General features: G+C 40.9%; 1 protein-coding gene across 4 annotated transcripts in view; it reads right to left on the reverse strand.

The window, feature by feature from the left end:
- Nucleotides 1-919: 919 nt before the first annotated feature.
- The window catches only part of PPM1L (protein phosphatase, Mg2+/Mn2+ dependent 1L), a 295,312-nt gene continuing 272,807 nt past the window's right edge, over nt 920-23,424 (reverse strand). For 3 of the 4 annotated variants that reach the window (XM_060639105.3, XM_060639107.3, XM_060639108.3), the window contains exons 3-4: nt 14,444-14,605; nt 920-10,827 (exon numbers count right to left, since the gene is read on the reverse strand). In XM_060639105.3, coding sequence (XP_060495088.1) covers nt 10,481-10,827; nt 14,444-14,605 — 509 coding nt within the window. In that variant the 3' untranslated portion in view covers nt 920-10,480. The remainder of the gene's footprint in view (nt 10,828-14,443; nt 14,606-23,424) is intronic. The other variant, XM_060639104.3, reaches the window with a different exon arrangement.

Consider the following 23,424-nt stretch of genomic DNA (forward strand, 5'->3'; position numbering starts at 1 on the left):
ATTGCTGTAAGTGAAGATGGGGTATTTGTGGATCTTCATTCCTATTTCTTTGGCTCTGTGGCTAGTATTGGAAAAGTCCATAGTTCTTACTCTAACTCAGATGGCAAACATCCATCCTGAAATCTTGAATCACATCTCTCATTCTATGTTAGAAATTTTCTACCTAGAAAAAGGGGTAGAAGACTAGAATTTGGGGGCTGCTTTTTCTACTGGCTATCAAATATTATTTGTAATGAAAAGGAGAAAACTAATCCAAGACCATATTTTTTTGCTTTGTCACACCCAATTTCAAATTTGGCAATCTGCTGATTAACTTTTATCATTCTTCATCTAGGTTTTAGGTACTGGTCACGCTTGAGCATTTCACCTTTAGAATACCTAAAAGTAGTACTACATGTGCGTGTGTGTGTGTGTGTGTATTTCACTGTCTCCAGATTCCACAGTGTTTTCTCCTGCATCTGTGAGAACCTTTGTACGTGGCTATTTTCTTCTGAACACTTTTCTGAGAGGTGTGCCATACCATGTTGCTAGAGTTTGCATGTATGTATAGCTACTCTGTCATCACCTAATACTAGTTATATTATATAAACTTGGTTGATGAGGTATCAAGCTGGATAAAAGTTGTGTTAACAATAAAAAATTTTTGTTGCATCCATTTTTTAAAATTTACCTTGTTTTGAACCATAGCCAGGCTTATTCCTGTTCCAAATGATAGCACTCGAAGGTTCAGTATCTCCTATCTCTTCCTTCTGTTGTGCTTTGGTCTTGGCCCATGAATTGTTTTGCTGTTTCCTACATGGCCTCTCCACTCAACAGCTACTTTAACTGAAAAGCACTGAGAAACCGTAAAACCCCAGAGCAGAGATTAGAATGGAAAACAAGTTTAACCAAAAGAACAGAACAGCAGCGATCCCATGTATAAAGTCCAATAACTTTAATGTGTTTATTTTTGCTTTAATCTTGTCATCAAGGGTGAACTTTTAGCTGTTCATTTTGTATACAACAACACAGAATCAGTGATTGCATGAACACATTAGTCTCTACAAGGCTAAATCTACCCCTAGCACACATCAAAGGGACCTGAACGACATACCATGCATCTTGAGTGACCGTGAACCGCCATCTACTCTGAGCTCTACACCAAACTAACATCTAACATTGTTTCAAATGTCTCTTAGAGACAAATATAGAACAGTAGGTATACAAACCTCTAAAGAGTACCAAGAGTAATGAGGTTTTGTGAAGATTTTGTTATATTTATCATGGATAATTTTCAGGGACTAACTTATCAGAAAGCCTGTTTGATTTGAGCAATCGTTTTGGCCTGTGATCTAATGATTAAATATAATCTGAAGATTCCTAAAAAAAAAAGCATTGTCTAATAATTTATGGATCCTGGTTATCGTTTTATAAACAACTTCTTATAATTTTTAAAATAGCAAGAAAGTACTAATGGAAAAATTTCGTGATGTTGAAATTGGTTCAGTCAAACCTTATACAAAGTCACTGTTTTAAAATCCAGCAAGGAATGAGATCAGAGCTTTGGAGCTATACCATTCATAAAAAACATACTCAATTATGCGTTTTTTTTGGTTTTTTTTTCTCTTCCTCTCTCCAACTCTCCTTTACTTCCTTAATAATGGGGCTCCACCTCTGGTTTTAATCTTACCAAATCGTAAGTTGTTTTGCCTTAATTTGAATTTTCTTTTATATGTTCTCATGCTTAAAAACAAAACAGCAACAAAACTCCCCACTTCTTATCACTATGAGATATTCCCAATCTCTTATCATTCACCTTCTATTATTCTAATTCAGTAGGATTCTAATGTCATTTGGCAGTAGCTAACGTTCCTTGGATAAAGAAGCAATTGCCACAAACAGAAAAAGAGATCTCGGTAAGATGACCAGGCAAAGAACTTAGAAGTGGTGGCTTCTGTGGTTAAAAATAAAAGTCTGGTATTTAGTTTTGTTTTGCCACACAGAAAATAGATGTTGCTATTTTTGTTCAAAATATAAAACTTAAATTCTGTGCCAAAAGTTACTATGGATACCAAATTTATGATTAAAAAACAATCTGGCATTTAGTCTTCTCTTCATTTTTAAAACAAAGAAATTATATTCCTGAGACATGTCAATTTTCTATATAACGAGTTCACTTATTTATATATTTAGGAACACTGTTGATAAACACCCTCAGTTCTGGGTTCTCTTTTGGGGCATAAGATTGTTACACTATATAGCTTCTTGGGAACAAAAAATAAAATATTCCATGGAGAGATGTTGTCATTATTCCTTATTCTCCTTTTCTGTAATTCTTTCCTCCAGGAGAGGATCCTGGAGGGAGAGACACCTTGGCTTTGACCATACTACTGCTGAGCCCATGTATGGCTGTTGTCTGACTTGGGTGGAGGCCTCAATGATGGCCTCCTCTGGGACAGCCTTACCCCTGCCCTGGTCTACAGGGGCTCTCTGTCTCACTTCCTCACTTCCTAAGAAAAACTTAGGTGATCTAACATGGAATAATTATCTGATGTAATTTGCTTGGATGTGAGCAAGATATCCCTAATCTTTTATCATGCACTCTCTTATGTGTAGGAAAGAATTTTCTGCCCTGTCTTCACAAATCTAAGCCTATTGGAGGAAATCATGATAGATGCCAATTTTCAACCCATTCAGCCAAAAGTGAGCATTAGAATATCTACGAAACCTCCCATGGGCTGTAAATGCCAAGAAGGCAGGGATGGTGCCTGAGTGCTCACCATTAGAGACATTCAGACTATCTCTGCTTGGCACATGTCAGGTAATCTGAAAAAAAAGAAAAATTAGTAAAGGAAAGAATAAAACATACAAGCAGATGTACTTACAGCAAAAATAGTGTCTTTTCTAATTAAATCTGTTCATAAGGTAGATAAATCTGTTATAAATGCAATAATGCTTATATTTAAAAATATACCTTGTACATTTGGCATATAGAAATTACGTACGTTCACACTGGAGCGTTTAACTTCATTACTATTTTCCAGGCTTGTCAGAATAACCATTCTCTGACTTTATTAAAATTTCTTCTTCTTCCTTTTATTTTCCTTTTCCTGGCTCACCATGGGAACACTGAGGCATTGCAAAGTAAATTTCAGCTGGACAACCTGCCCTGAAATTGTGTACATGCTATACCTCAAAGCCATTTGCTTTAGTAATTGAAGGGTAAACTGAAGACAATGTTGTAGGTGTTAATGTTTCAATATGAACAAGTATTTCAGACAAACTAACAAGGGCAAACACTGCTTTCTAATTTCTTTAAAGTAATCTCTGTGCCCAGTGTGAAGCTTGAACTCACGACCCCGAGATTAGGAGTTGCATGCTCTACCGACTGAGCCAGCTAGGCATCCCTGCATTCTAAAATAGAAGCAAAAGTTATTGGATTTTCTCCATTTTTGTATTTATTACTCTATTTTCTGAATATATGCCTGAGATAAAAGGGCAATCAAAATAACCAATACATGAAGCCTGTTTGGTTATAGTCTTAGAGCCTAAATGTGGAGAGTAGTCTTGCTTAATGTCCCATGTTTCTAGTTTTTTCCCAAATAGCAGGATTTGTACCTTTTCATTAGTACATTAAGCAGTCATTGTTTATTCTTACATATACTAAGACAGACAGAAATTTAAAATTTGCACAAAAGACCTCATTCTCTTGGGCTAAAGATGTCTGAAACATCATTTCTACACGATCGGTGTTTTTTTTAAATTATATGAGCAAATATGGCCCTTTGCATTATATGGATTAGAAAACCTCCCACAGGTGAGAACACGGAATTACCCTGTTGTTTGTTTTTGTAATTGTGTTTTATTTATTTATTTTTAAAATTGGTTTATTTAAATTCAAGTTAGTAAATATACAGTGTAGTCTTGGTTTCAGGAGTAAAACCCAGTTGAGTGATTCATAATTGTCTGTTTTGAATTGAATACTCACTGGTATTCATGTTGGCATTTGAAAAATTATGTCTTCTAAAATTCGCTCTCTGTTGTAGCTAAGATTTGGAAAGTAAACAGAACCTAGAACAGTGAAGGTGTTTAGAACAGCAATAAATAAGACCACATGTATTCATTTTCATTGGGAAAGAATGGAACAGGGACTGTAATTTTACTAACTTTACAAATAACTCAATTTTCATTTTCTTATTTCAATGTTATCTCCTTAACTTCAGAAAAACCACAAGTATCAGAAAGCATGATTCATAATGTAATAAAATATGCCTTTTCTTAAAATATTTCCTTTTATATTATTCTCTTTTAATTTTGTCTTTTATGTGTTCTTAAAAATGTTTTTCTTTTCATTCTGACTTTGACCATACTGGAAATTAATTTTGCCTTTTTTTAAATTAAAAAAATGTTCAAATTATTTTTCTTAGATGTCATTCTGCCTGTTCTAGGAGTCCTATAAAAGGAGCTCTAGAATTCTGTCTTTCTTAACCCATAAAAAAAGCATTAGCCAATACTCTAAGTAGGAAGCCACTCGTCTGAGTAGGTAAGATGTAGGAACAATTGCCTTCTACTGATCTGTGTGCACGTGTCAGCAATTGCTATTAAATACGACCCATGTATGGCAGAAGACTGATAACACAAATTTTGGAAAACCTACTTTTTACAGTTTTAGTGTCTGGGTACCCTTAAGATATTCTTCCCCAGTTCCTTGATTACTACTTCTACCATTGTTTCTGTGCGAACATAGGTTAAATTATGCATTGTCAGATATATACAAAAGCAAGTAGAGATAATGCATGATATCATATTTAACCTCTGGAATTTCCTCATGACAGAAGGTGATGGGAGAGTGTGGCTGATACTCCCTCTCCTACAGAGGTAATGAGTGACTCAGGCACGTGGTCCTGCCCTCAATGCTCACCCACCACAATCTGCTGCCAGATCCTTCGCGGCAATCTGCTGGTGCTCAGAGCCAAGGACTCAGGTACTTGGAGGCTTTGAGCTTAATTCAAATTTGGCAAATGTCAGGGGGAATTTTGTAGTTAAATAATACCAGATTATAGGACTTCTAGAATAAATGGAACCACATCTCTAAATATAATCTACACCTTTGCTGCTTGCTTGCTGGCTGGCAGAGTTTTGAGTTGTGAAAATGCCTATGATGATTTGTTAAAATGCACAGCTACTACATGCTCTCTACAAAGTCCTTAGTTTGGATTAATAAAGTGATTATACAGGTGCTGGTGTGGTCATTACTAAGCACATCAAAATTAGTATAAGCATCTCTTAGTTAAACAGTCTGCAGCTTAACAGTGGTAACAAAAAAGTAATGGACAAAGCATAAACATCATGAATTAGCAAAAAATTTACATATTAGAAAACGTGTCTAGACGCACATATCTGACAGAAGCCATGTAGTGTCAACCATCACTTGCCCTCCACCATCTGCCACTTGGCCTGAATAATTTCACTTTCAGTTTTTTACTAGTTTGGATAATGTCCACAGGGTGGGTATAATTCCTGAACAGTGGAGGTAATTCTGAGTTAATGAAGTTACCCTAAATTCCCTGTGCGCCATGTTTTGGACTAGATTTATTTCATCTGTTATTTTGGGATTGCCTCTCAGAGCTTCCCAGCACTGCCCAGGCTGAGTGAGGAGTATGGAGCTATATAGTCAAGCCCTACATCTGATGCAAGAGTTGACTTACCAAACTATCCTTTACATAAAATGTGAAAGGTGGGAAAATATGGGAAAGGGATTTTAGAATGAATGAGCTTTGACTGATTCGGATTATATCATTGAATCTAGAAAGAATGACAGAGGAAGGAGAGTAAAGAAGTATTAGTTTACATTTCCATTATTACACAATGGATACATAATTTTAAAAATTGAGTTAAAAATTTAAAATGAATTAAAACCAAGTCTTTTCCCCCTTTTCTATTATTTTAAATATGTATATTTAAACTCTCACGTTGTGATGAAATATAAATCTATTTATTTTGATTCAGTCTGGAAAGCCAAGAGGTAACTTCGAAACAGAACGGAAAGCTCTTGGAATGAATCTAAGAAATCCCTCGCTACAGCAAGGCTCCTACTTATTATTCACATAGAAGAAGAGAGAAGTTTAGAGCTTCAGGTAGGACTGCTGGGCTTCTGTTATCAACGGGAGGCTGCTGATGGGCTTATTAAGTCAGACTGCTTCTTAACACTGCTTTCACTGACAAATCAGTCTCCTATGTGAAAGGACTTGTTTCAAAATTGCGAACTGTACTGCTACTACTAAGAGTCACAGTGAATGAGAAAACAGTAATGTTTCCATATACCAGAATTTCCAATGTGGGTCCTATGGAACACAAGCTCCTTGGAATGTTACTAGGTGTTAGTCAAAAAAGTTTCTCTGTCCAAATTAATCTGAAAAACACTGAGCTAACTTAAATTACATTTGTGGTATATTCCGCCCCCCGCCCCCCCCGCCCCACCATAGGACATTTAAATTAAAACCTTCTATGTGCTTATAAGCACACAGTATGATAAGATAGTATGTTTCCCAAACTCATTTGACCATGGAACCTTATATTTGGAAGAGCACCTCCATTTGGAACTTAGGTTCTATAGAACACACTCTGGGGAACACTGGATTCTATTACTCCTGCCATGTTCAGCTAAGTAGCTCAAAAGTCTAGATACCAACAATTTAATCTAGAGGCAATTAAATAGGCCCCAGTGTGGTATCTAACAGTCATGTCATTTCTGCAGAGCTGGTTCAGGAATGCTGGTGTGACAAGCTAAGGCAATCTGGGGAGAATATTATGGGAGGATCAGTCTAATGATGATGAGTCAAAGGAAAAACAATTTTTCTGAAATCATTAAAGAATAAAGCTTTATCCACAGCATGTATTCTTAGACTTTCAAATGCACTACAAAATGTTGCCCTTTCTAAACCTTCTTCATTGACACAGCTGTAAGAGCATTCGATCTGGCAATAACTCGGGGAGAAAAAAAATCCAGAAAATCAAGGTATACCGGGCAAAGGAAAAAAGTGATCACTCCCTTGTGTATCTTGCATGTACTGCCAGTGATCCAATTCAATAATGTAATCAATTTCCTAGAATTACTTCAGTTGGATTGAAATGATGACCTGTCACTCTAACGCAATCCCGTATGCACAAAATGTATGTGGGTTGAAATCATTACAGTTGCCTGAAATAAGCCCTGTGTTAAATTATCCAGATTGCCTGTGCTCCTTTACTCTACAAAAAAAATACTCTTCGTAATACCCTTATCACATAGACAAGATTCAAGAGGCCAATACCTTTTATCTACCGCAAGGAATAGAATGTAGCCATTGGTTACCAGTAATGTGTACATCTGTGCACAGTCATGTTGTATTACAATAGTGACTTCAGCGTTAAGTGCCTTGGACAAGTTGGTCACATAAAATGAATGCAGATCTTAGGAACTAGCTTTGGAGTTTTTAATGTAAGTATTGTTTATTCCTTTGATTAAAGAATTGCAAATACAATGAATTTTTTAAAAAGTTTTCCTATCTTGTCCTACCCCTGCCCCTAATCCCAACCCATGTTAAGAGTATAAATTGCCAGTGGAGCAGAAGCAGAGCAGTGCATTGATGAGGATCTGGGCTTGGCACCTTGCCGGGGGCTCATAAGCATGTGGTCATTCATTCCCAACTTCATTTTTAAAAGACCGCAAAATCATCCCAAAATTTGGCACCATGGGGCTATTGGCAATGCGAACTCGGGCTAGGGAGTCTGGGCGGCCTCGTGTGGTAATTCCAAAGCTTTGGCAGTGCTGTTTAGGGAAGTTTCACATGCAAACTCCTCAAATCAATTTCCCTAAAGGCTAGATTCAACTTCCCTTGTCCCTAGAAAATGAGCCACAGGGCACCCCAGGGGTGATGTCTGTAGACCCTAAACAGCTGGACGGAGGGTCAGAGAGAGCTCCAGGACAGGGGAAGGAAGCAAAATTCTCTAAGTTTAGACACAGCTATTAATAAAACTGCTACTATTTTGCCTAAAATGTCTATCTTTGAAAAATCTACAAGCCAAAGTGGGAGGAAAAGAGGCAGAAAGAAAGGGAGTAGGAAATACACACACACTATGTGGTTAAATTCAGAAAGGAGTTAATTCTACAAAGCAAAATTTGGAAGCCACCTTGTGAACCTCAGCTGGGGGCTTCCCCAGGCATGCAGTCCTGCACTTGGTGCTGCCTAGGAAGACATCGCGCAGGGTAAACAAACAGGACTCCACTGTGGCTTTGCTTTTTTGTCTTCACCAAAACATTACTATTTTCATTTTAGACAATAACAATGATCATGGAATTTCATAATTTCTTTGTCTTGTTATGATGAATTTTAGGGTTAAGTTAAAAATAAAAAAGGAAAACGGACTGTGTAGCACAACATGCTGAAACTGCCTGTTCCTGGTGGCTTTGCTAACTCTCCAGAGTCACAATGTCCTAGATCTCCAAGCAAACATGGGCTACCTGGCTTGACTGTCCCATCACTGAGCACAACCAGCATGACTCCTACATTCCTCTCCTGACCCCCACCCAGATACACACATCCAAATGCTCACTGTCTCTCAATACGCAAACACTTCAATCTAAAATGGTGGCAGATATTTTGTACTAGAACATTCTATAGCTGAAAAAAAAATCAGGGTTCTGATTCTAATGTTGGAAATTCTAATGTTACAGTTTACCAAAGTGAGCCAAATCTCTTGGGAAACCATTATTAATTCTCACTGCAGTCAAAGAAAGGTAAGTGCTTGGAGGAATCAAGACAGGGTGTGCAGTCCTTGGCAGCCGCAAGGGAATCTTTTCATCCTCCCAGGTCCTCCCTTGGAACCTGCTTCCGGAAAGCTGCATAGTTGAATAAGGGTGGGGCGGGGAGGGGAGGAGCACCATGGACCAGAGGTGGCCAAGCAATAGGGCCTTTGAGAAGCTCTAACGACAAGTGCCCACTTGAGAAGGACAAAACCAGGTGGACACCTTGACATTTCAGACACAGAGGGACGGAGACACAACAAAAATCTTGTTTGGTTGCTTGAGCCACGTCAGCCAGGCAAACAGGATGACCCAGCATTTTCTGTCAATTAATTTATACAATACTGATATTGGAAACATGACTTTGGAGATAGGAAATGAAGAGCAGCAAGCTTTGCACAGAAATAACTCTGAGCCACTTAACAATACAGGTTTGAGCTTGAATTCCCAGCCAGCTGGGTTGCCTCGAAACATAGGGCGGGGCGGTGTGGGACGGATTGTATTTCTTTGGGGAAAGCTACCTAGTGTGGACGGTGATCTGCAACCAAATGTTACCGGCTGCTGCCTTTCCACTGTCAAGGAGAAGCACCATGCCAGCATTTTATCACCAAATGCCAAACCACACTGGGAACTGTGTACTGGGCTTAAAGGAACACACACGCAGTTCGAGGCTGCTGCTTCTCTGAACACTGCTTGAAAGATACATGAAAGCTAATAGGATAGCCGAGGAAAAAAAACCCGCACAAAAACTGGCCGCTGGAGCTCAGTTCAGGGTGGTGACCTCACCAGCTTTCTCTCCTAATGCAAACAGTAGATTTCCCAAGAGGCAGTGTGACTTATTTGGCCACTATTTTCCTCTACCCTTAAAGACTGAAGGAATTATGGTATTGTGATTTGCGTTACTCATCTCCCCGAACAGGTTTCTTGGTAAGACAAAAAATCGTGGTGTCTGGTGGTGAAGTTTCACAGCTGCCTATTACATAACGTAAGGTAGAAGCAAAAGGTTAAGGTCATGCACAATTAGGATAAACGCACAAAGACTGGTCAGGTGGTACACAGAGTCTATTTAACTAATAAAGGAAGCCAGGGGAAAAGGTTATGTCTGCTGTGCAGGCGGCTCTCATCCTCCCCACTTCCCTCAGTCTCTAAGAGCGGCCACGGAATAATAAACCATCCCAAATCTGTGTCTGGGCTGCTGCTGGGCAGAAAAACCTGGGCTCAGGAGGACAAAGCACTCTCAGGATAGCTCTGCCTCTCAGCAACGGGCGTTGACACATTAGCCCTGACTCACAGGGGACACTGCAGCCTGTCTCCTGCAGCTCTGGAGGCCTGCTCTGTTCACGGCTCCGAAGAGAGGACAAAGTCTGATGCCTGGAGAACCCTGTAAGAGATCTTGAAAAGAATCTCAAATGGGAGAATATATGGCACATATGCCATTCACTTCATACGTGTGAATCTACAGCTATATATTTATATATTTTCAACATCGGATGAAAGACTTGGAAAAACATGAAGAAACCATTTTCCAGCCTCTTGGCTACATTGGCTGAGAGCACCCTCTGTTCATTACTGCATATAGACCTATGGCCACCAGGGAGGGGGAATCCCATGTCTAGGTAGATGATCCTAATTGTAACTCCCACGCCTTTCACTACATTAAAAGAGACCAGTGTGTTGAAAGTCCTTTAGTCTAAGGCAGACGAAACCCTGAGGGGTTCACTGCTCTTCTGTTTTGCTGCTATTCCTGAACTTCACCACCATGACTGTTATATTGTCAGGGCAGCCTCTGTAAAATGACTGTAAAACTATGCTCTTAGCCCCAAAATGAGGTTCATCCAAGCGCTCCTTGATGAATCGAACAGCTTCTTCATTGCTGAAAGCATCCCAGAGGCCATCTGATGCCAAGATCATGAACTCGGGCTGGAGCTTGTCCAGGTCAAAGGTCAGGATATCTGGGTCTGGGATGACCACATTGAGATTTTTCAGCGGATAATCCCCCAGGGATCGAGACATGGCCAGGATTCCCTGGACCCTCCAGGAGCCATTGAAACTGATAAAACCACCTGTAAAGACAGAAGGAGCCCATTAGATTGACCAGCCATTATCTCACACACACGGCAGAGTCTGGGTGCATGTACAAAAGGCTCATCTATTGCATGTGCCCCCCTCAGCTCCCCTGGCACTGCCAGGAGAGTATTCCACCACATGACTTGAGGTTTCACACTCTACCAGTAGATCCTCACGTCCTCAGCTTTAGCATCTGAAAGGCTCTGAGGACTATATCAACATAAATATTGAGGGTAGGAAGATACATATAGGTGAGGGCATTGGTTTTAACTCAACAACACCTTGATGGACAGTAGGGAGCACCAGGGTAGGGATCAATGACAATGGCAAAAGAGTGCTGAAAGGCATAAGAACGGGAACCAGAGACCCCCACTGGGCTACTTCATTTAGCTCAAGGCCACCCTTGGGTGCATCTAGATCTCAAAACAACTCCCCAGAAAGGATCAGGATTAAAGAAAGGTGTATTTTAGCACAGTGGTTAAAAGCTCAGGCTCTCGGGTTGACTGCTTAGATTTGATTCTTGGCTCTGTCACTTGTAGCTATGTGTGACTTCAGACAAGAAGCTCTATCTCTCTGATTCTAGGTTTCCCTGACTACAAAGAGCAGGCAATAATACTACCTATTCTATTGACTTGTGAGAAATAAAGGAGTTATTCCATATAAATCATTTAGCACAGTGCCTGAATATAACATGCACTCAATATTATCTATTATTATTTTTTCTTGAAGGGAGCTAGAACATTATTCATTCACATATTATTTGTCGGATATTTATTAAATGTATACTCCATGCAAAGCAATTTACAGGCTATAAAGTTATATAAGATCCAGACCTTTCTCAAAAGAAGTAGACAGTCTAGCAGAAAGGAAAAGCCACATGTATTGACAACTGTAAGCACAAAGCAAAGATTTCCTTGAAATCTTGCCATTTGCACAACGTGGATGGAACTAAAGTATATTATGCTAAGTGAAATAAGTCAGTCAGAGAAAGATAAATATCACATAATTTCACTCATACATGGAATTTAAGAAACAAGACAGATGAACATAGGTGAAGAGAAGCAAAAATAAGATAAAAACAGAGAGGGAGACAAACCATAAGAGATTCTTAAATACAGAGAACAAACTGAGGGTTCCTGGCAGGGTGTTGGTTGGGGGTGTGGGGGGGGATGGGCTAAATGGGTGATGGACATTAAGGAGGGCACTTGTTGGGATGAGCACGGAGTGTTATATATAAGTGATGAATCACTAAATTCTATTCCTGAAATCATTATTACACTATATGTCAACGAACTTGGATTTAAATAAATTTTTTAAAAAAAGAAGTATTCTTTCAGGGAGAAACTAGCACCTGCTAAATGCTATAATCAGATGGAGAAGGAGCAATGATATCTTTGTGATAGTCAGGGAGGAGTGAGCAGTAAAGCTGGGCTTTGAATGACAGGTAGGACTTCTATGGGCAGGAATATATGAGAACATTCCAGGAAGTGTGGTCTAGTGGGCAAGAGCATGGGCTCCAGAGTCCACGTCCTGGGTCTCAATTCTCGTCTCACCATTCACTAGTTGTGTGTCCTTGGGCACACATGTCTCTATGAGGTCCCACTTCCTTGGTTGTAAAATGAGGATAACATCACCAATCTCATAAGGTAAGTAAAAAGAAAGCATATGTAAAGAACCAGTTTTGGCTCCCAGCACAGTGAGCAAACAACAATAAATGGCAGCTGACACCATTGCTGTTGTTGGAAACAACAAAAGGAATGAAGACAGATGGACCAACATGAATTTGGCCCAGACTGGTCGCAGTGTATTGTTATGCTAAGTAGGACAGGGAAAGATGTCCTGAAAGGAAGGCTGAGGTCAGAGAAAACACACATAAAGGTAATAAAACCAATCACTGTCCCTTAAGCCTTGGTATAAAATACACCCTTGACACAGCCGGTTCGATTAACTTCCTTGGAGACTGTGTCCAAATTGGCTTCTATAAAGCATCCCTGCAGGGTGGGGGTGCAGGTGTTGGGTCTGGCAGGGATGAGGAGGAAGGATAAAACGGGAATGCCATTTCAGAAGGGCACGCTGGATGCTATGATGACATTTCAAGGTATCGTGCATTGCACACACACCCTTGCCTGTGTTTACACGAGCACAGAATAACTGTGTCGTAAGTCCAGGGTTGCAGTGGACTCACAGGGAAATGGTGTCTTTGTAAGTAAGGAAGCCAGCAATTTTGCTCATATTACTTGCAGCTGGACAGATGCTCCTAAAACATCGTCTGTTCCATCCCACCAACAAAAAACCTGACCAAAGCTTTCATTAAAAATTATTCTGCATCTCAAGCAGTCACTGAAGCAGAAGGTTGTAATAAAATTCAACACTTTTTGACTCAACAGTACAGCTTCCTACTGTGAAAACTCAAATGTTGATTAGGTTCTGGGCAGAAGCTGACCTGTAGAGACTGAGAGTCAACTGCAATTACCCTGGGCAGCAGGGGCCCATTCTGGTTAGAGACCCAGGGTACGTGAGCTCCCCTTGGACAGCTGGGTCTGCCGCCTGGCATACTGCACAGAGCCTACATGCCTCACTTGTCAGTCTGCAGAGGGAGGGACTCCTCCTTTCCACAGCTAGAAAAGAATCCCTCCAAAGTGAATTATGAAAATATAATCATCAACTGATCTTCTTCCTTCAAGTCTCTGTCCTAATGTCACCTTGGTGAGGCCTATAGTGACCACCCCTGACACTCCCCATTCCTTTGCCTGCTTTGTGTCTCTTCATAATGTTTATCACTTTGTAATATACTAGATAATTTACCTATTTTTACTTATTTATTGTTAATGTCTGTCTACTCCATTCCCCACCCCATCCCAATTCCAGAATATAAGTTTGTATCCCCAGCCTCTAGATATAGAAAGAAATTAATAAAAAAGGGGCACCCCCAGCCCCACCCCAGAATATTTACTTGTGCCAAGCACTCACTGAGTTAGGTGCTGGGAGCAGAGAGAGGAACAAGACCAAATTCCTGCCCTCAGAGAGTTCACAGTCAGGAAGACAGGACAGATAGGAGAGCCAAGTATGTCCATACATTGTGAAAGGTAACCCGATAGGTTACCCACATAGGATGCTGGGAAAGATGAAGGGGCACCTAATCTAGACTGGGGGAGCCTTTGGCGCAGTGACAGGGCAGACTTCCAAAAGGATGCCTTTAAACTGAATCTTAAAGGACAAGTAATCGTTATCCAATGGATGGTGGGGATGGCACGTGCAAAGGCACAGAGCTACCAGAGACATGGTTCATTTGGGGAATGGTTAGTAGTTTGGGGTGGCTGGAGGAAACAGAGTATGGCAAGCAGGTGCCCAAAGATCTCGTTAGCCTTTAAACAGGCAAAGGGCTTTGGGGGGGCCCTTTTGGAATCTTTGGCCTTGAAGAAGGGCAAGTTCCATGGTCATTTGACAAGATATGTCCCAAAGTTAAGTCTCAGCTACCTCAGCACCAGCCTCTGTGTTCATCTACTAATCACTGGGTAACTGAACATCTCATCCCCCACAGGCAATCCAAGCAAGCCACCTTGTTCACCGAACAGGATGGCAGACAGTCCTTGGAGGTATTCACAAGCTCACCAGCTCTCTTTATCCTCTTTCTTTCTTTCAGTTGGTAAGGCTTATGATCATGAGACAAAGGAATGGCGTTCCCATCCTTGTCACACAGGACCCCTCTTGAGTCACCCACGTTGGCCACGGTGAGGTCCTTATCTGATAGCAGAGCAATCAAACACGTTGTACCTGAAAAACAGAAGAGAGAGGGGCAACGTGAGAGGTCAGCAGTGCATTGAGATTCAGCTATTTCTCCGTGTTACTGGATTCTTCAGTCATTAAAACTGCTCCTGCTGGGTGAGAATTTAACTCCAGACACTCTGAGAATGATGGCTGTTCACTTCAACAACACTGATCAAATCTGACAGTCCATTTTCTTAACCATGTTAGAATGTTACTGAAATAAGCTAGGATAACATTATCATTTTCCCAAATCATTTTTGTTTCTGCTCCTCTTAATTTAAACACGTATCACATTTAAAAGGATTAGGAGAGAGTCCAAATCAATTTGAAGCTTCAGACAATTGATACATATTTTTTGCTTCTCATTGGTGCCTAATCTCTGTGAAGTCCCAGAAGGTGGAGAGGATAGGGGTTGTGTGGGCTCCTCAGCTAGAGGGGCTGGAAGAGGCAATAAATGACAGATGCCAACAGCCTGATCTTATGGCGTCATGGGGAGCCATGAAGGAGCTGCCTATACAAACTTGCCTACACAAAGTCTGATGGCAAAGACTGGTACCCAAAAACAGATCAGCTCCAGGGTGTGATGGGGACAGACTATAAAGGGAGAAGCAAAAAAACCCTACAGTGATGATAGAGATGAGATCGAGATAGATGGGAGGTGGGGGGTTGGGGTGGTCAGAGTCAGAAGGGAAGCAAGACTGATGACCTGCTTGCTTATACAAGACACAAAAGGACAAGCTCTTCTCAAACCATTCTTGAAATGAGAACGGGTAAGAGCAAATAAGAGTTGGACAGTCCTAGTCTACTTGGAGATTGCCCTTATTTCCCACCTGGTGTCCTCTGCCCAGCTCTTTCCATTCTCCCTCCTCCCTTCTGACAATGTCACTGAGTATGCAAATACCCACTGAAATGCACAACCCATTAAGCTGTTAACGCCTTTCCTTGTTAAAATTATCCATCAATGTCTTCATTAATATTTCCCTCCTCGTTTAGAAGGTTATATTCTATAACAGAATGTAAACTGCATCTAAACGGCTCTTTCGTCTTTACAGAAGAAGAAACAAGATTGAATTCTTAAATGGACGTAAAGAATAAATGCAGCTCAATAGCAAGAGCAGGGAGAATAATTAGCATATTTAGCATATTCGGGTATTATAGTTCAGTTTGAAATTCCATTCTCAAGGCTATTTAACTCAAAACTGCCTTGATCAAAAATGGAAATACATGAAATATTGGTTAACTCAGGATTTCTGATATGAAAAGCTTTGTAAAAGAGAAAAAAGATTAATCTTAGGGATTATCCAGGCAAATTGCAAATCTTTTACCTTTAAAAAACACTATAAAAATGAAAATGTAAACACAAAAATAATTCATCAATTAGAAATTGTTATTCTCAGTTTTTGATATCAGTTGCCTTTTGGTCTTGAACAATCCTCACTTTCTCCTCAAGAATCTGATTGGGTTAACATGTCTAACACATGTCTAACATGTCTAACAATTGTCTAACACAATATAAGGCACATTCTTAAAGTATGAAAGGTAAAATAGAAACATTACTTTAAAGGCGCCCGGTGGCTCAGTCAGTTAAGCATGTGACTCTTGACTTCGGTTTAGGTCTTGATCCCATAGTTCATGAGATTGAGCCCTGCATCAGGCTCTGTGCTGACAGTGCAGAGACTGCTTGGGAGTCTCTCTCTCACTCTCTCTCTCTCTGCCCCTCCCCACTCTCTCAAAATAAATAAATAAACTTAAAAAAAAAGAAATATTACTTCATTGGATATTGCATGGCTTGAAGGCAGTGCATTCTCTTTGGCCCTCTTCCCTTCTCACTCTGCACACTCTGAGAGACCATGTTTTTGACCTCGGCCTCCACTATCATCTAAGCCTGTGCCACTGGCATGGCTGACACTCCCGAGGTCCATACCAATTGGTCTGTAGGTGTTTCCACTTGCCTGTACTGCAGGGGGTCCAGGGAAGGGCTTTGGGCCTTCCTGTGAGGGAAGCAGGTGGATCCACCTGTCTATGGGCCCTTTTCCCACCCCATTTCAGCACAGCAGCTCTACACCCACCTGTTAGCTGTCCTGAGCTGCCAGGTAAGTCTTTTTTTTTTTTTAATAAAAGAGGAAGGGAGAGGTCAATCCTACAGCTAGAAAAAAAAATTGATATTTAATCGTATATGTGATTAAGAATCACAGAAGGATTTTAAGCAGGATAGTGTCATGATGACATATGTGTTCTAAAAGATCATTTCAGTGGCAATATGGAAGATAAACTGGATCCAGGGAGAGAGAAAGAGATAATGAGCATCTGAATTAATGTAGATAGAGGGTAGGAGACAGATTATATAAAACCTAGAGAGGTCATAGAGAGTGAGGGAAATAAAGGAGAGGGGGAAACGTCTAGGATAATGTCCTACTATCTGCATGGGGGGAACTGGGTGCTCCATGGATAAGGATTTAAGGGGAGGTCTGCTTAGGGCTTCTGGGAAAGGCTTTCTCTGTCACTAATGGAGACACAACAAAGAAAATGACCCACTTCTTTGGTCCCGTGTTGGCTCATGTGTTTCCCAGAACTGTGGCAGCCATCTTGAGCCTCAGGGTCAAGGCACTCTGCTGAGGAGGGTAGAGCAGAGAGATAAAGAGCCTGAGTCCCTAAGACATCACAGAACTGCTGAACCAGCCTGAAATTGACTTGTCCTGTGAGACATTAAATATCTTTACTGCTCATGGCTTTTTAAGTTGGATTTTTCTGTTCCTGGTAGCATCCTAACTGATTCAGGGGTTTATAGTCCAAAAAAGGGGGTCTAGGGATAGATTTAGAGTGGTTGCTTTTCTTTATTCACTTGCTGTTGGATATACTTAAGATTCATGGCCTGCCAATTCCTTTGTCAAGAACACAATTCCACTGTTTCTATGGGTAAAAAAAGATGTACCTCATGAGCTGGAGTTCAGCAATTTACTGCTTTGAGACAGTGGGGGCTGCTAATGTGAGCAATGGAATCTCAGACCTGGCCAAAATGGGCGGGCCCCAGATGGTGGAATTAGAGCTGCAGGCTGTTTTTCAGATCACTGAAATGACACCCCTCCCCTCTCTGTAGAAACCTGCCTGTATCTGGGTGGATGCCCAAGCATAATCTAAAAACTCTGCTTCCCTGGGCCACCTGGGTGGCTCAATCGGTCCGATTTTGGCTCAGGTCAGGACCTAATGATTCGTGAGTTTGAGCCCTGCATTGGGCTCTGTGCTGACAGTGCAGAGCCTGGAGCCTGCTTCAGATTCTGTGTCTCCCCCTCTCCCTGCCCCTCCCCTGCTTGTGCTCTGTCTCTGTCCCTCTCTCTCTCAAAAATAAATAAACGTCGATGAATAATATTAAAAAAACTGCTTCCCTGTAAGCAATTTATCGATTGGGCTTTGCAGTCTTAGTTTGGGATTACAACAGACAATTTATAATGTAATATTCCTTTACAGTACAAACTACCTCGTTGCTGAAAGACTCCCAAAAAACACTGTGTCTAAGAGAAAATGGACAAATCATTGTTTCTTTTGTTCATGTGAGAATATAACACCTCTCAAATTTTGGCTACAAGTTTTGATATAAAAGATTTATTTCACCATAGCACTATATCAGATACCAGATTCTGGCAATATTACTTAATACCTCAGGATGTTTCTACCTCTGATGTTTCTCATCTAGATGAGAACTTAATTGCAAATCTGGAAGATATCTTAGAAATTTAACCTAGTAGCCTCACTTCACAGATTAAAACAATGAAAAAAGTGAATTCACACAGACTAGACTTCAATGTCCTAATTGAATGAGGTCTGGCAAGCTATTTAACTTTTAAGCCTCAGAAAATGGCATCTAATGTAGTTACTTTAAGCTAGGCGTAATCCTTGTTTTTCTAGTCCTCATTCCTGACATTCAATCCATCATTAAGTTCTGTCACTCTTACCTCTAAGATACATCTTAAACCCTTCCAGCTCTCCTGTTCTCATTGTGTTCACTCTAGTCCAGGCCACAGTCATTTCTAAGTACTGCTATTTCAGCAGTCAGGTGAAAAACAATGATGGCCACATCCTGCATGCTCTGGCCCCCACCTAAACTATCCAATGTCATGTCATACTACTCTTGCCCTTGCTTTCCCTCCCTTCTGTTGCCCAAACATGCCAACCCTTTTGTTGTCCTTAGACCTTTGTACTCACTGTTCCCTCTGCCTCGTATATTTCCCCATCTTTGACACTGGCTGACTAATGCATACAGTGATGTCTTAGTTCAAGTGTGACATCATCCGAGAAGCCTCCTCTGATGGGGTGATCTCCCCTTTATTTCCCTTATTGCCGTCACAACACACACTTATGTAAATATCTTGTATATTTATTTAAACTAATTAATACCAATCTTCCCCTGTACGATGTAAACTTCACAAGGGTAAAGACACTGTCCGCTTGTTTTCCCTACTATAATGCTGATGTCTAGCACAGCAGCCACTCAATATTTGCTGAATAAACAAATTAGTAGATGAATGGATAAATAATCACACGCTATCTCTTTGATCCTGAGCTGACGTATGCTAAGCTTCTGCAGACTTGCTCTGAGCATGTCCACCTCATTCAATAATACAATTTACACCATCTTCTGGATACCACCACAGCAAGGAGACTTAGCGGTAGCAAAATATATATTACACATTGATCAAAACATGTGGACCCTCCTATACATGTATAACCAACCATGCACACAGGCACACTGCCAATAACTAGAGAGAGCTTCCAGTCCAGGAGCGTCCCGAGCTCTTCCCTCCAGTCCAGGCTCCTGGTCCAATGCAAATGAAACATGAGTAGGGTTTCTATCCTCACCATGCCTTCCAGAGCCTTGGGAAGTGATAAAAGTGCCTCACGGTGGTCATTACGTGACCAATCTGTGTCTGCTCCTGACTTCAGTTTGTAGTTGAGCAGAACAGACATGTTTTCATGTTGTCCTGTGAATTTTCATTTTTTTTAGGGAAAACCCACAAATGCTAATTATTCATTAGTCTATTCTTCTAAACCAGCATTCTCTCCTCTGATTTAATTCCTGGTAGGCAAAGTAAAGGTATACGAGAAAACCTCTTCTGGACTTATCTAAATACTACGGTTGGATAATATTAGGGACTTAATTCACTTGGTGAGTTGAGCTTGAGAAAAATGTAAATCCTAATGAAGGTTAAGTAACGGGTTAGTTCAGGTACCTTTGAAGACCCTGGTCATCCATGTTTTTAAACTCAATTTAGTTAATAGCAAAGTAGTAATGACAATTTATTTAGCACTCTAAATGCCATTAAGTGGCTCACAAACACACGTGTAGTTGATTTCCTAACTCTTCAGTGGGGGTGAGACAGACTTTATTCCTCCCTTTGAGCAGATAGGAAAATGAGACACAGAGGCTTCAAGTGTCTTACCCATGGTTACACTGCTCGATGCATATGCACTGTGGGACTAAGTGCCTAAAAAACCAGAGAGTCCAGAATTACTACTCTAGTAATGATAACAATAATAGACCCCAATGATAACTTTTCATTATAATGCTAAACATTTACTTCCATTGTATAACTTAATCTGCCTGAGATAAGGCATAATTATCCCCATTTAACAGATGGGGAAACTAGGTCTCAGGATAACCCCCTGTCCTGGTCACATGGTCACATACCTGGACTGACTTCACCAGGCCACACCTTTGAACAATCAGCACTTCTTCCTGTTCTAAGCTGGTCTCTTCCTACTCCCAGAAGTAAAGATTTCTGTGACCTGTTTCTACACTTCTGTGTTTTGAAGAGTCCCCATCAACTTGCCCCCTTTCGCAGTATATGTTGGTACAAGTCACAAAAAAGTTTGTAGATCAGGAAAAAATTTAATCATGTGACACGAGCTTCATTTAATATAACTGTGACTGTATGAACTTAAACAAAGCTGGTACACTGAAAATGCTCAATAATGAGCAATCAGAAGGCAGCCTCACCTCTCTGAAATAAAAAACCAGCGGCTGGGATTAGTTGACCTATAGGCTCTTTTCAATTTTCATATTCTGCTGATCTTGATTTGGAACTGCAAATTCCAATGCCTTTAGAAAAGTAGGACAGGTAGAAGAAAAAGCCCGTGGCCCTCTTGGAGCAGCTTTATCCCCCTACTTTTGACAGGGCCATGGGTTCTGAAATACCTTCTGCTCTAAGGGCAGGTGTGAGGATAAGTAACAACTGAAATCAGATTTAAGTGTCAGGCCCACAACAGGGAATGTGGGTGGGGCTTTTGGCAAACTGGAGAACACACGCTAAGGGGCAGCAGATCCTTAGCAATTAAGGCCATTGCCATGTTGGAATGTAGGCCCCTTGTGAATAGTTCTACAAATTAAAAAAAAAAAAAATTAATGTTTATTTATTTATTTTGAGAGAGGAGGTGCAAGCAGGGTAGGGGCAGAGTGAGAGAGGATGAGAGAGACACAGAGAGAGAATCCCAAGCAGGCTCTGTGGCTGGCAGCGCAGAGCCTGACTTGGGGTTCGATCCCACAAACCATGAGATGATGACCTGAGCTAAAATCAAGAGTCAGATGCTTAAGCGACTGAGCTACCCAGGTGCCCCTGAACTCTCCTGATTTTTAAATGTTGGCAACTTAAAAAAAAAAAAAAAACAAAACCAAACCGTGCAAAGAAACAAAAGACACTGTGGGTCAAATGATTCTTTGACCCATTAGACTAATAGCCTCTTTTTGGGCCAGGGTGACCCTTTCTTATTCACTGCTCTGTGTGTACGTATTTTAATTATAAAGTCCTTTATCAAAAATTTTTTAAATGTTTATTTATTTTTGTGTGAGAGAGAGACAGAGACAGAGAAAAAGAGTGAGTGTGAGCGGGGGAGGGGCAGATAGAGAGGGAGACATAGAACCTGAAGCAGGCTCCAGGCTCTGAGCTGTCAGCACAGAGCCCGACGCGGGGCTCAAACTCATGAACTGAGAGATCATGACCTGAGCCGAAATCAGACACTTAACCGAATGAGCCACCCAGATGCCCCGATTATAAAGTCTTTTAAAACAAAATGCTTCTTGCAATACTTATCGCTCTATTCCATAATAGTGCTTTGTACACTGCACAGACTCCTAGCACTAGCAGCGGTGTTAAGTATTTAGGTAACATGAGGTGCTTTTATAACATGTACTAATGGTAGCATTTGTACAATTCACACTTTGTGCTTTGTAAATATATATATTCTAACCATGTAAATATTCACACTCTTATTTAAAAAATATATTAACAGAGTATCTAGGTGTTGAGATTTTAGACCACTTCATTTTCTTTATACCTTTCTGTATTAAGATGAATGTAATGTCATTTAAAACCCAAATGTATTCAAAACACTTCAGGAGCATATCCACTGCATAAAGCCAAGTACACAAGACATGAAGGAGGAAAAGCAGAACTGACAATCTCGTACAGGGGGAAACAAAGCCCAGGAGAACAGCAGTGACAACAGTGACAGCACTCCTGCCCGCAGATAGTTCAAATTCAGATTCAGATTCTACCATCAGTGACACACAAGCTAGCCTCAGCTGCCTTTAGGCCTCCCCCTCCCCCACCCACTGCTGAATAGCCTCACCTCATCTCTGAGCAGGGCCACCTTCAACTTCTGCTCAGAGCAGAACTCCCTGCCCTGGTGCCAATCAAAGCACACTACCCTCAATCCCTGGCGCTCCCCACCCCTGCTTTCTATATGCACACAGCTATGATTTAAAAATCGGAGTCATGAGAATCCTTTTTTCTGAAAGTTCACCTTACCACATCATTTTTCTTATGCAAGTGACACTGCAGTTTGATTTTTTTCTGGCAGTGGGAGAGGGAGGCTGGGCAGAGATGGGAGAACTGGGTGGAATTAACTTGGTTTAGGAGCCACATAGTGATTCCCTCTGTGGCATCAAGTCTTTTGTAAGAGAATAAGGAAAAGTGCCAAAAGGGAGCAAAAAATTGGGGGTGGGGTGGAGAAGAGGTAGGGGAAGCGGATGGGGAGAAGGGGACATACACACGCATACATTTGTGGGTGAGAGAGAGGATTTCATTGAAGGTGTTAACAGTCTCAAGGCCATTCAATACATGCAGCATGGGAAAATCAACACATTTATAGGATGAGGAGAAATAGCGTTTATCTTGTAAAGTTTTGACAATGAATGTTAGCTCAAGAACACAATTTCAGGGCCTAGACGACATCAGGGCCCGGTGACTGACAGAAATTATATTGGTGAGCAGCAACATATTGGAAAAAGAGCAGGCGAAGCCAGTCATTAATGAAAGTATCATGGGGAATGATAAGATCACTGTCAGCAGGGACTTCCAGTCTCCACCTCCCACAGCCAAAGCTGTGAGGAGCCTTGAAACACAGATAAAGTGCCAGGTAGTTTGTAGATAAGACTCCCCGGTCTCCAGTCCCTGTCTGCATAATCTTTAAGTCCGCCAAAGTTTGACCTGCTCAGAGCTTGTTCACCAGTCTTTCTTGTAATAATTAATGCCATGGCAGAGACAGACCTGTCAGGGACAACCTGTTGTCTGGAAAACTAAAGAGCGAGCTCTAATCTTTCCTTCTTCATTCCTTTTCTCTTAGACAAGAGACTAAGATTCTGACTAAGGACTGCCTGAGTCCTTGCACCCCCTGCTCTAAATTCTCTCAGAGGCAGGCCCTCGTCAGCATTATACTAATATGTGTCACTGTCCTGGGAGAATCACCACTCATTAGTCTACCTCAGTGCAGAGAATTACTGAATTAATACTAATTAATGATTCATACTAAAAATCAATAATTCTACTATAATG

This window comes from Panthera onca, chromosome C2 (genome assembly GCF_046562875.1).
Source record: "Panthera onca isolate mPanOnc1 chromosome C2, mPanOnc1 haplotype 2, whole genome shotgun sequence".
Lineage (NCBI taxonomy): Eukaryota > Metazoa > Chordata > Mammalia > Carnivora > Felidae > Panthera > Panthera onca.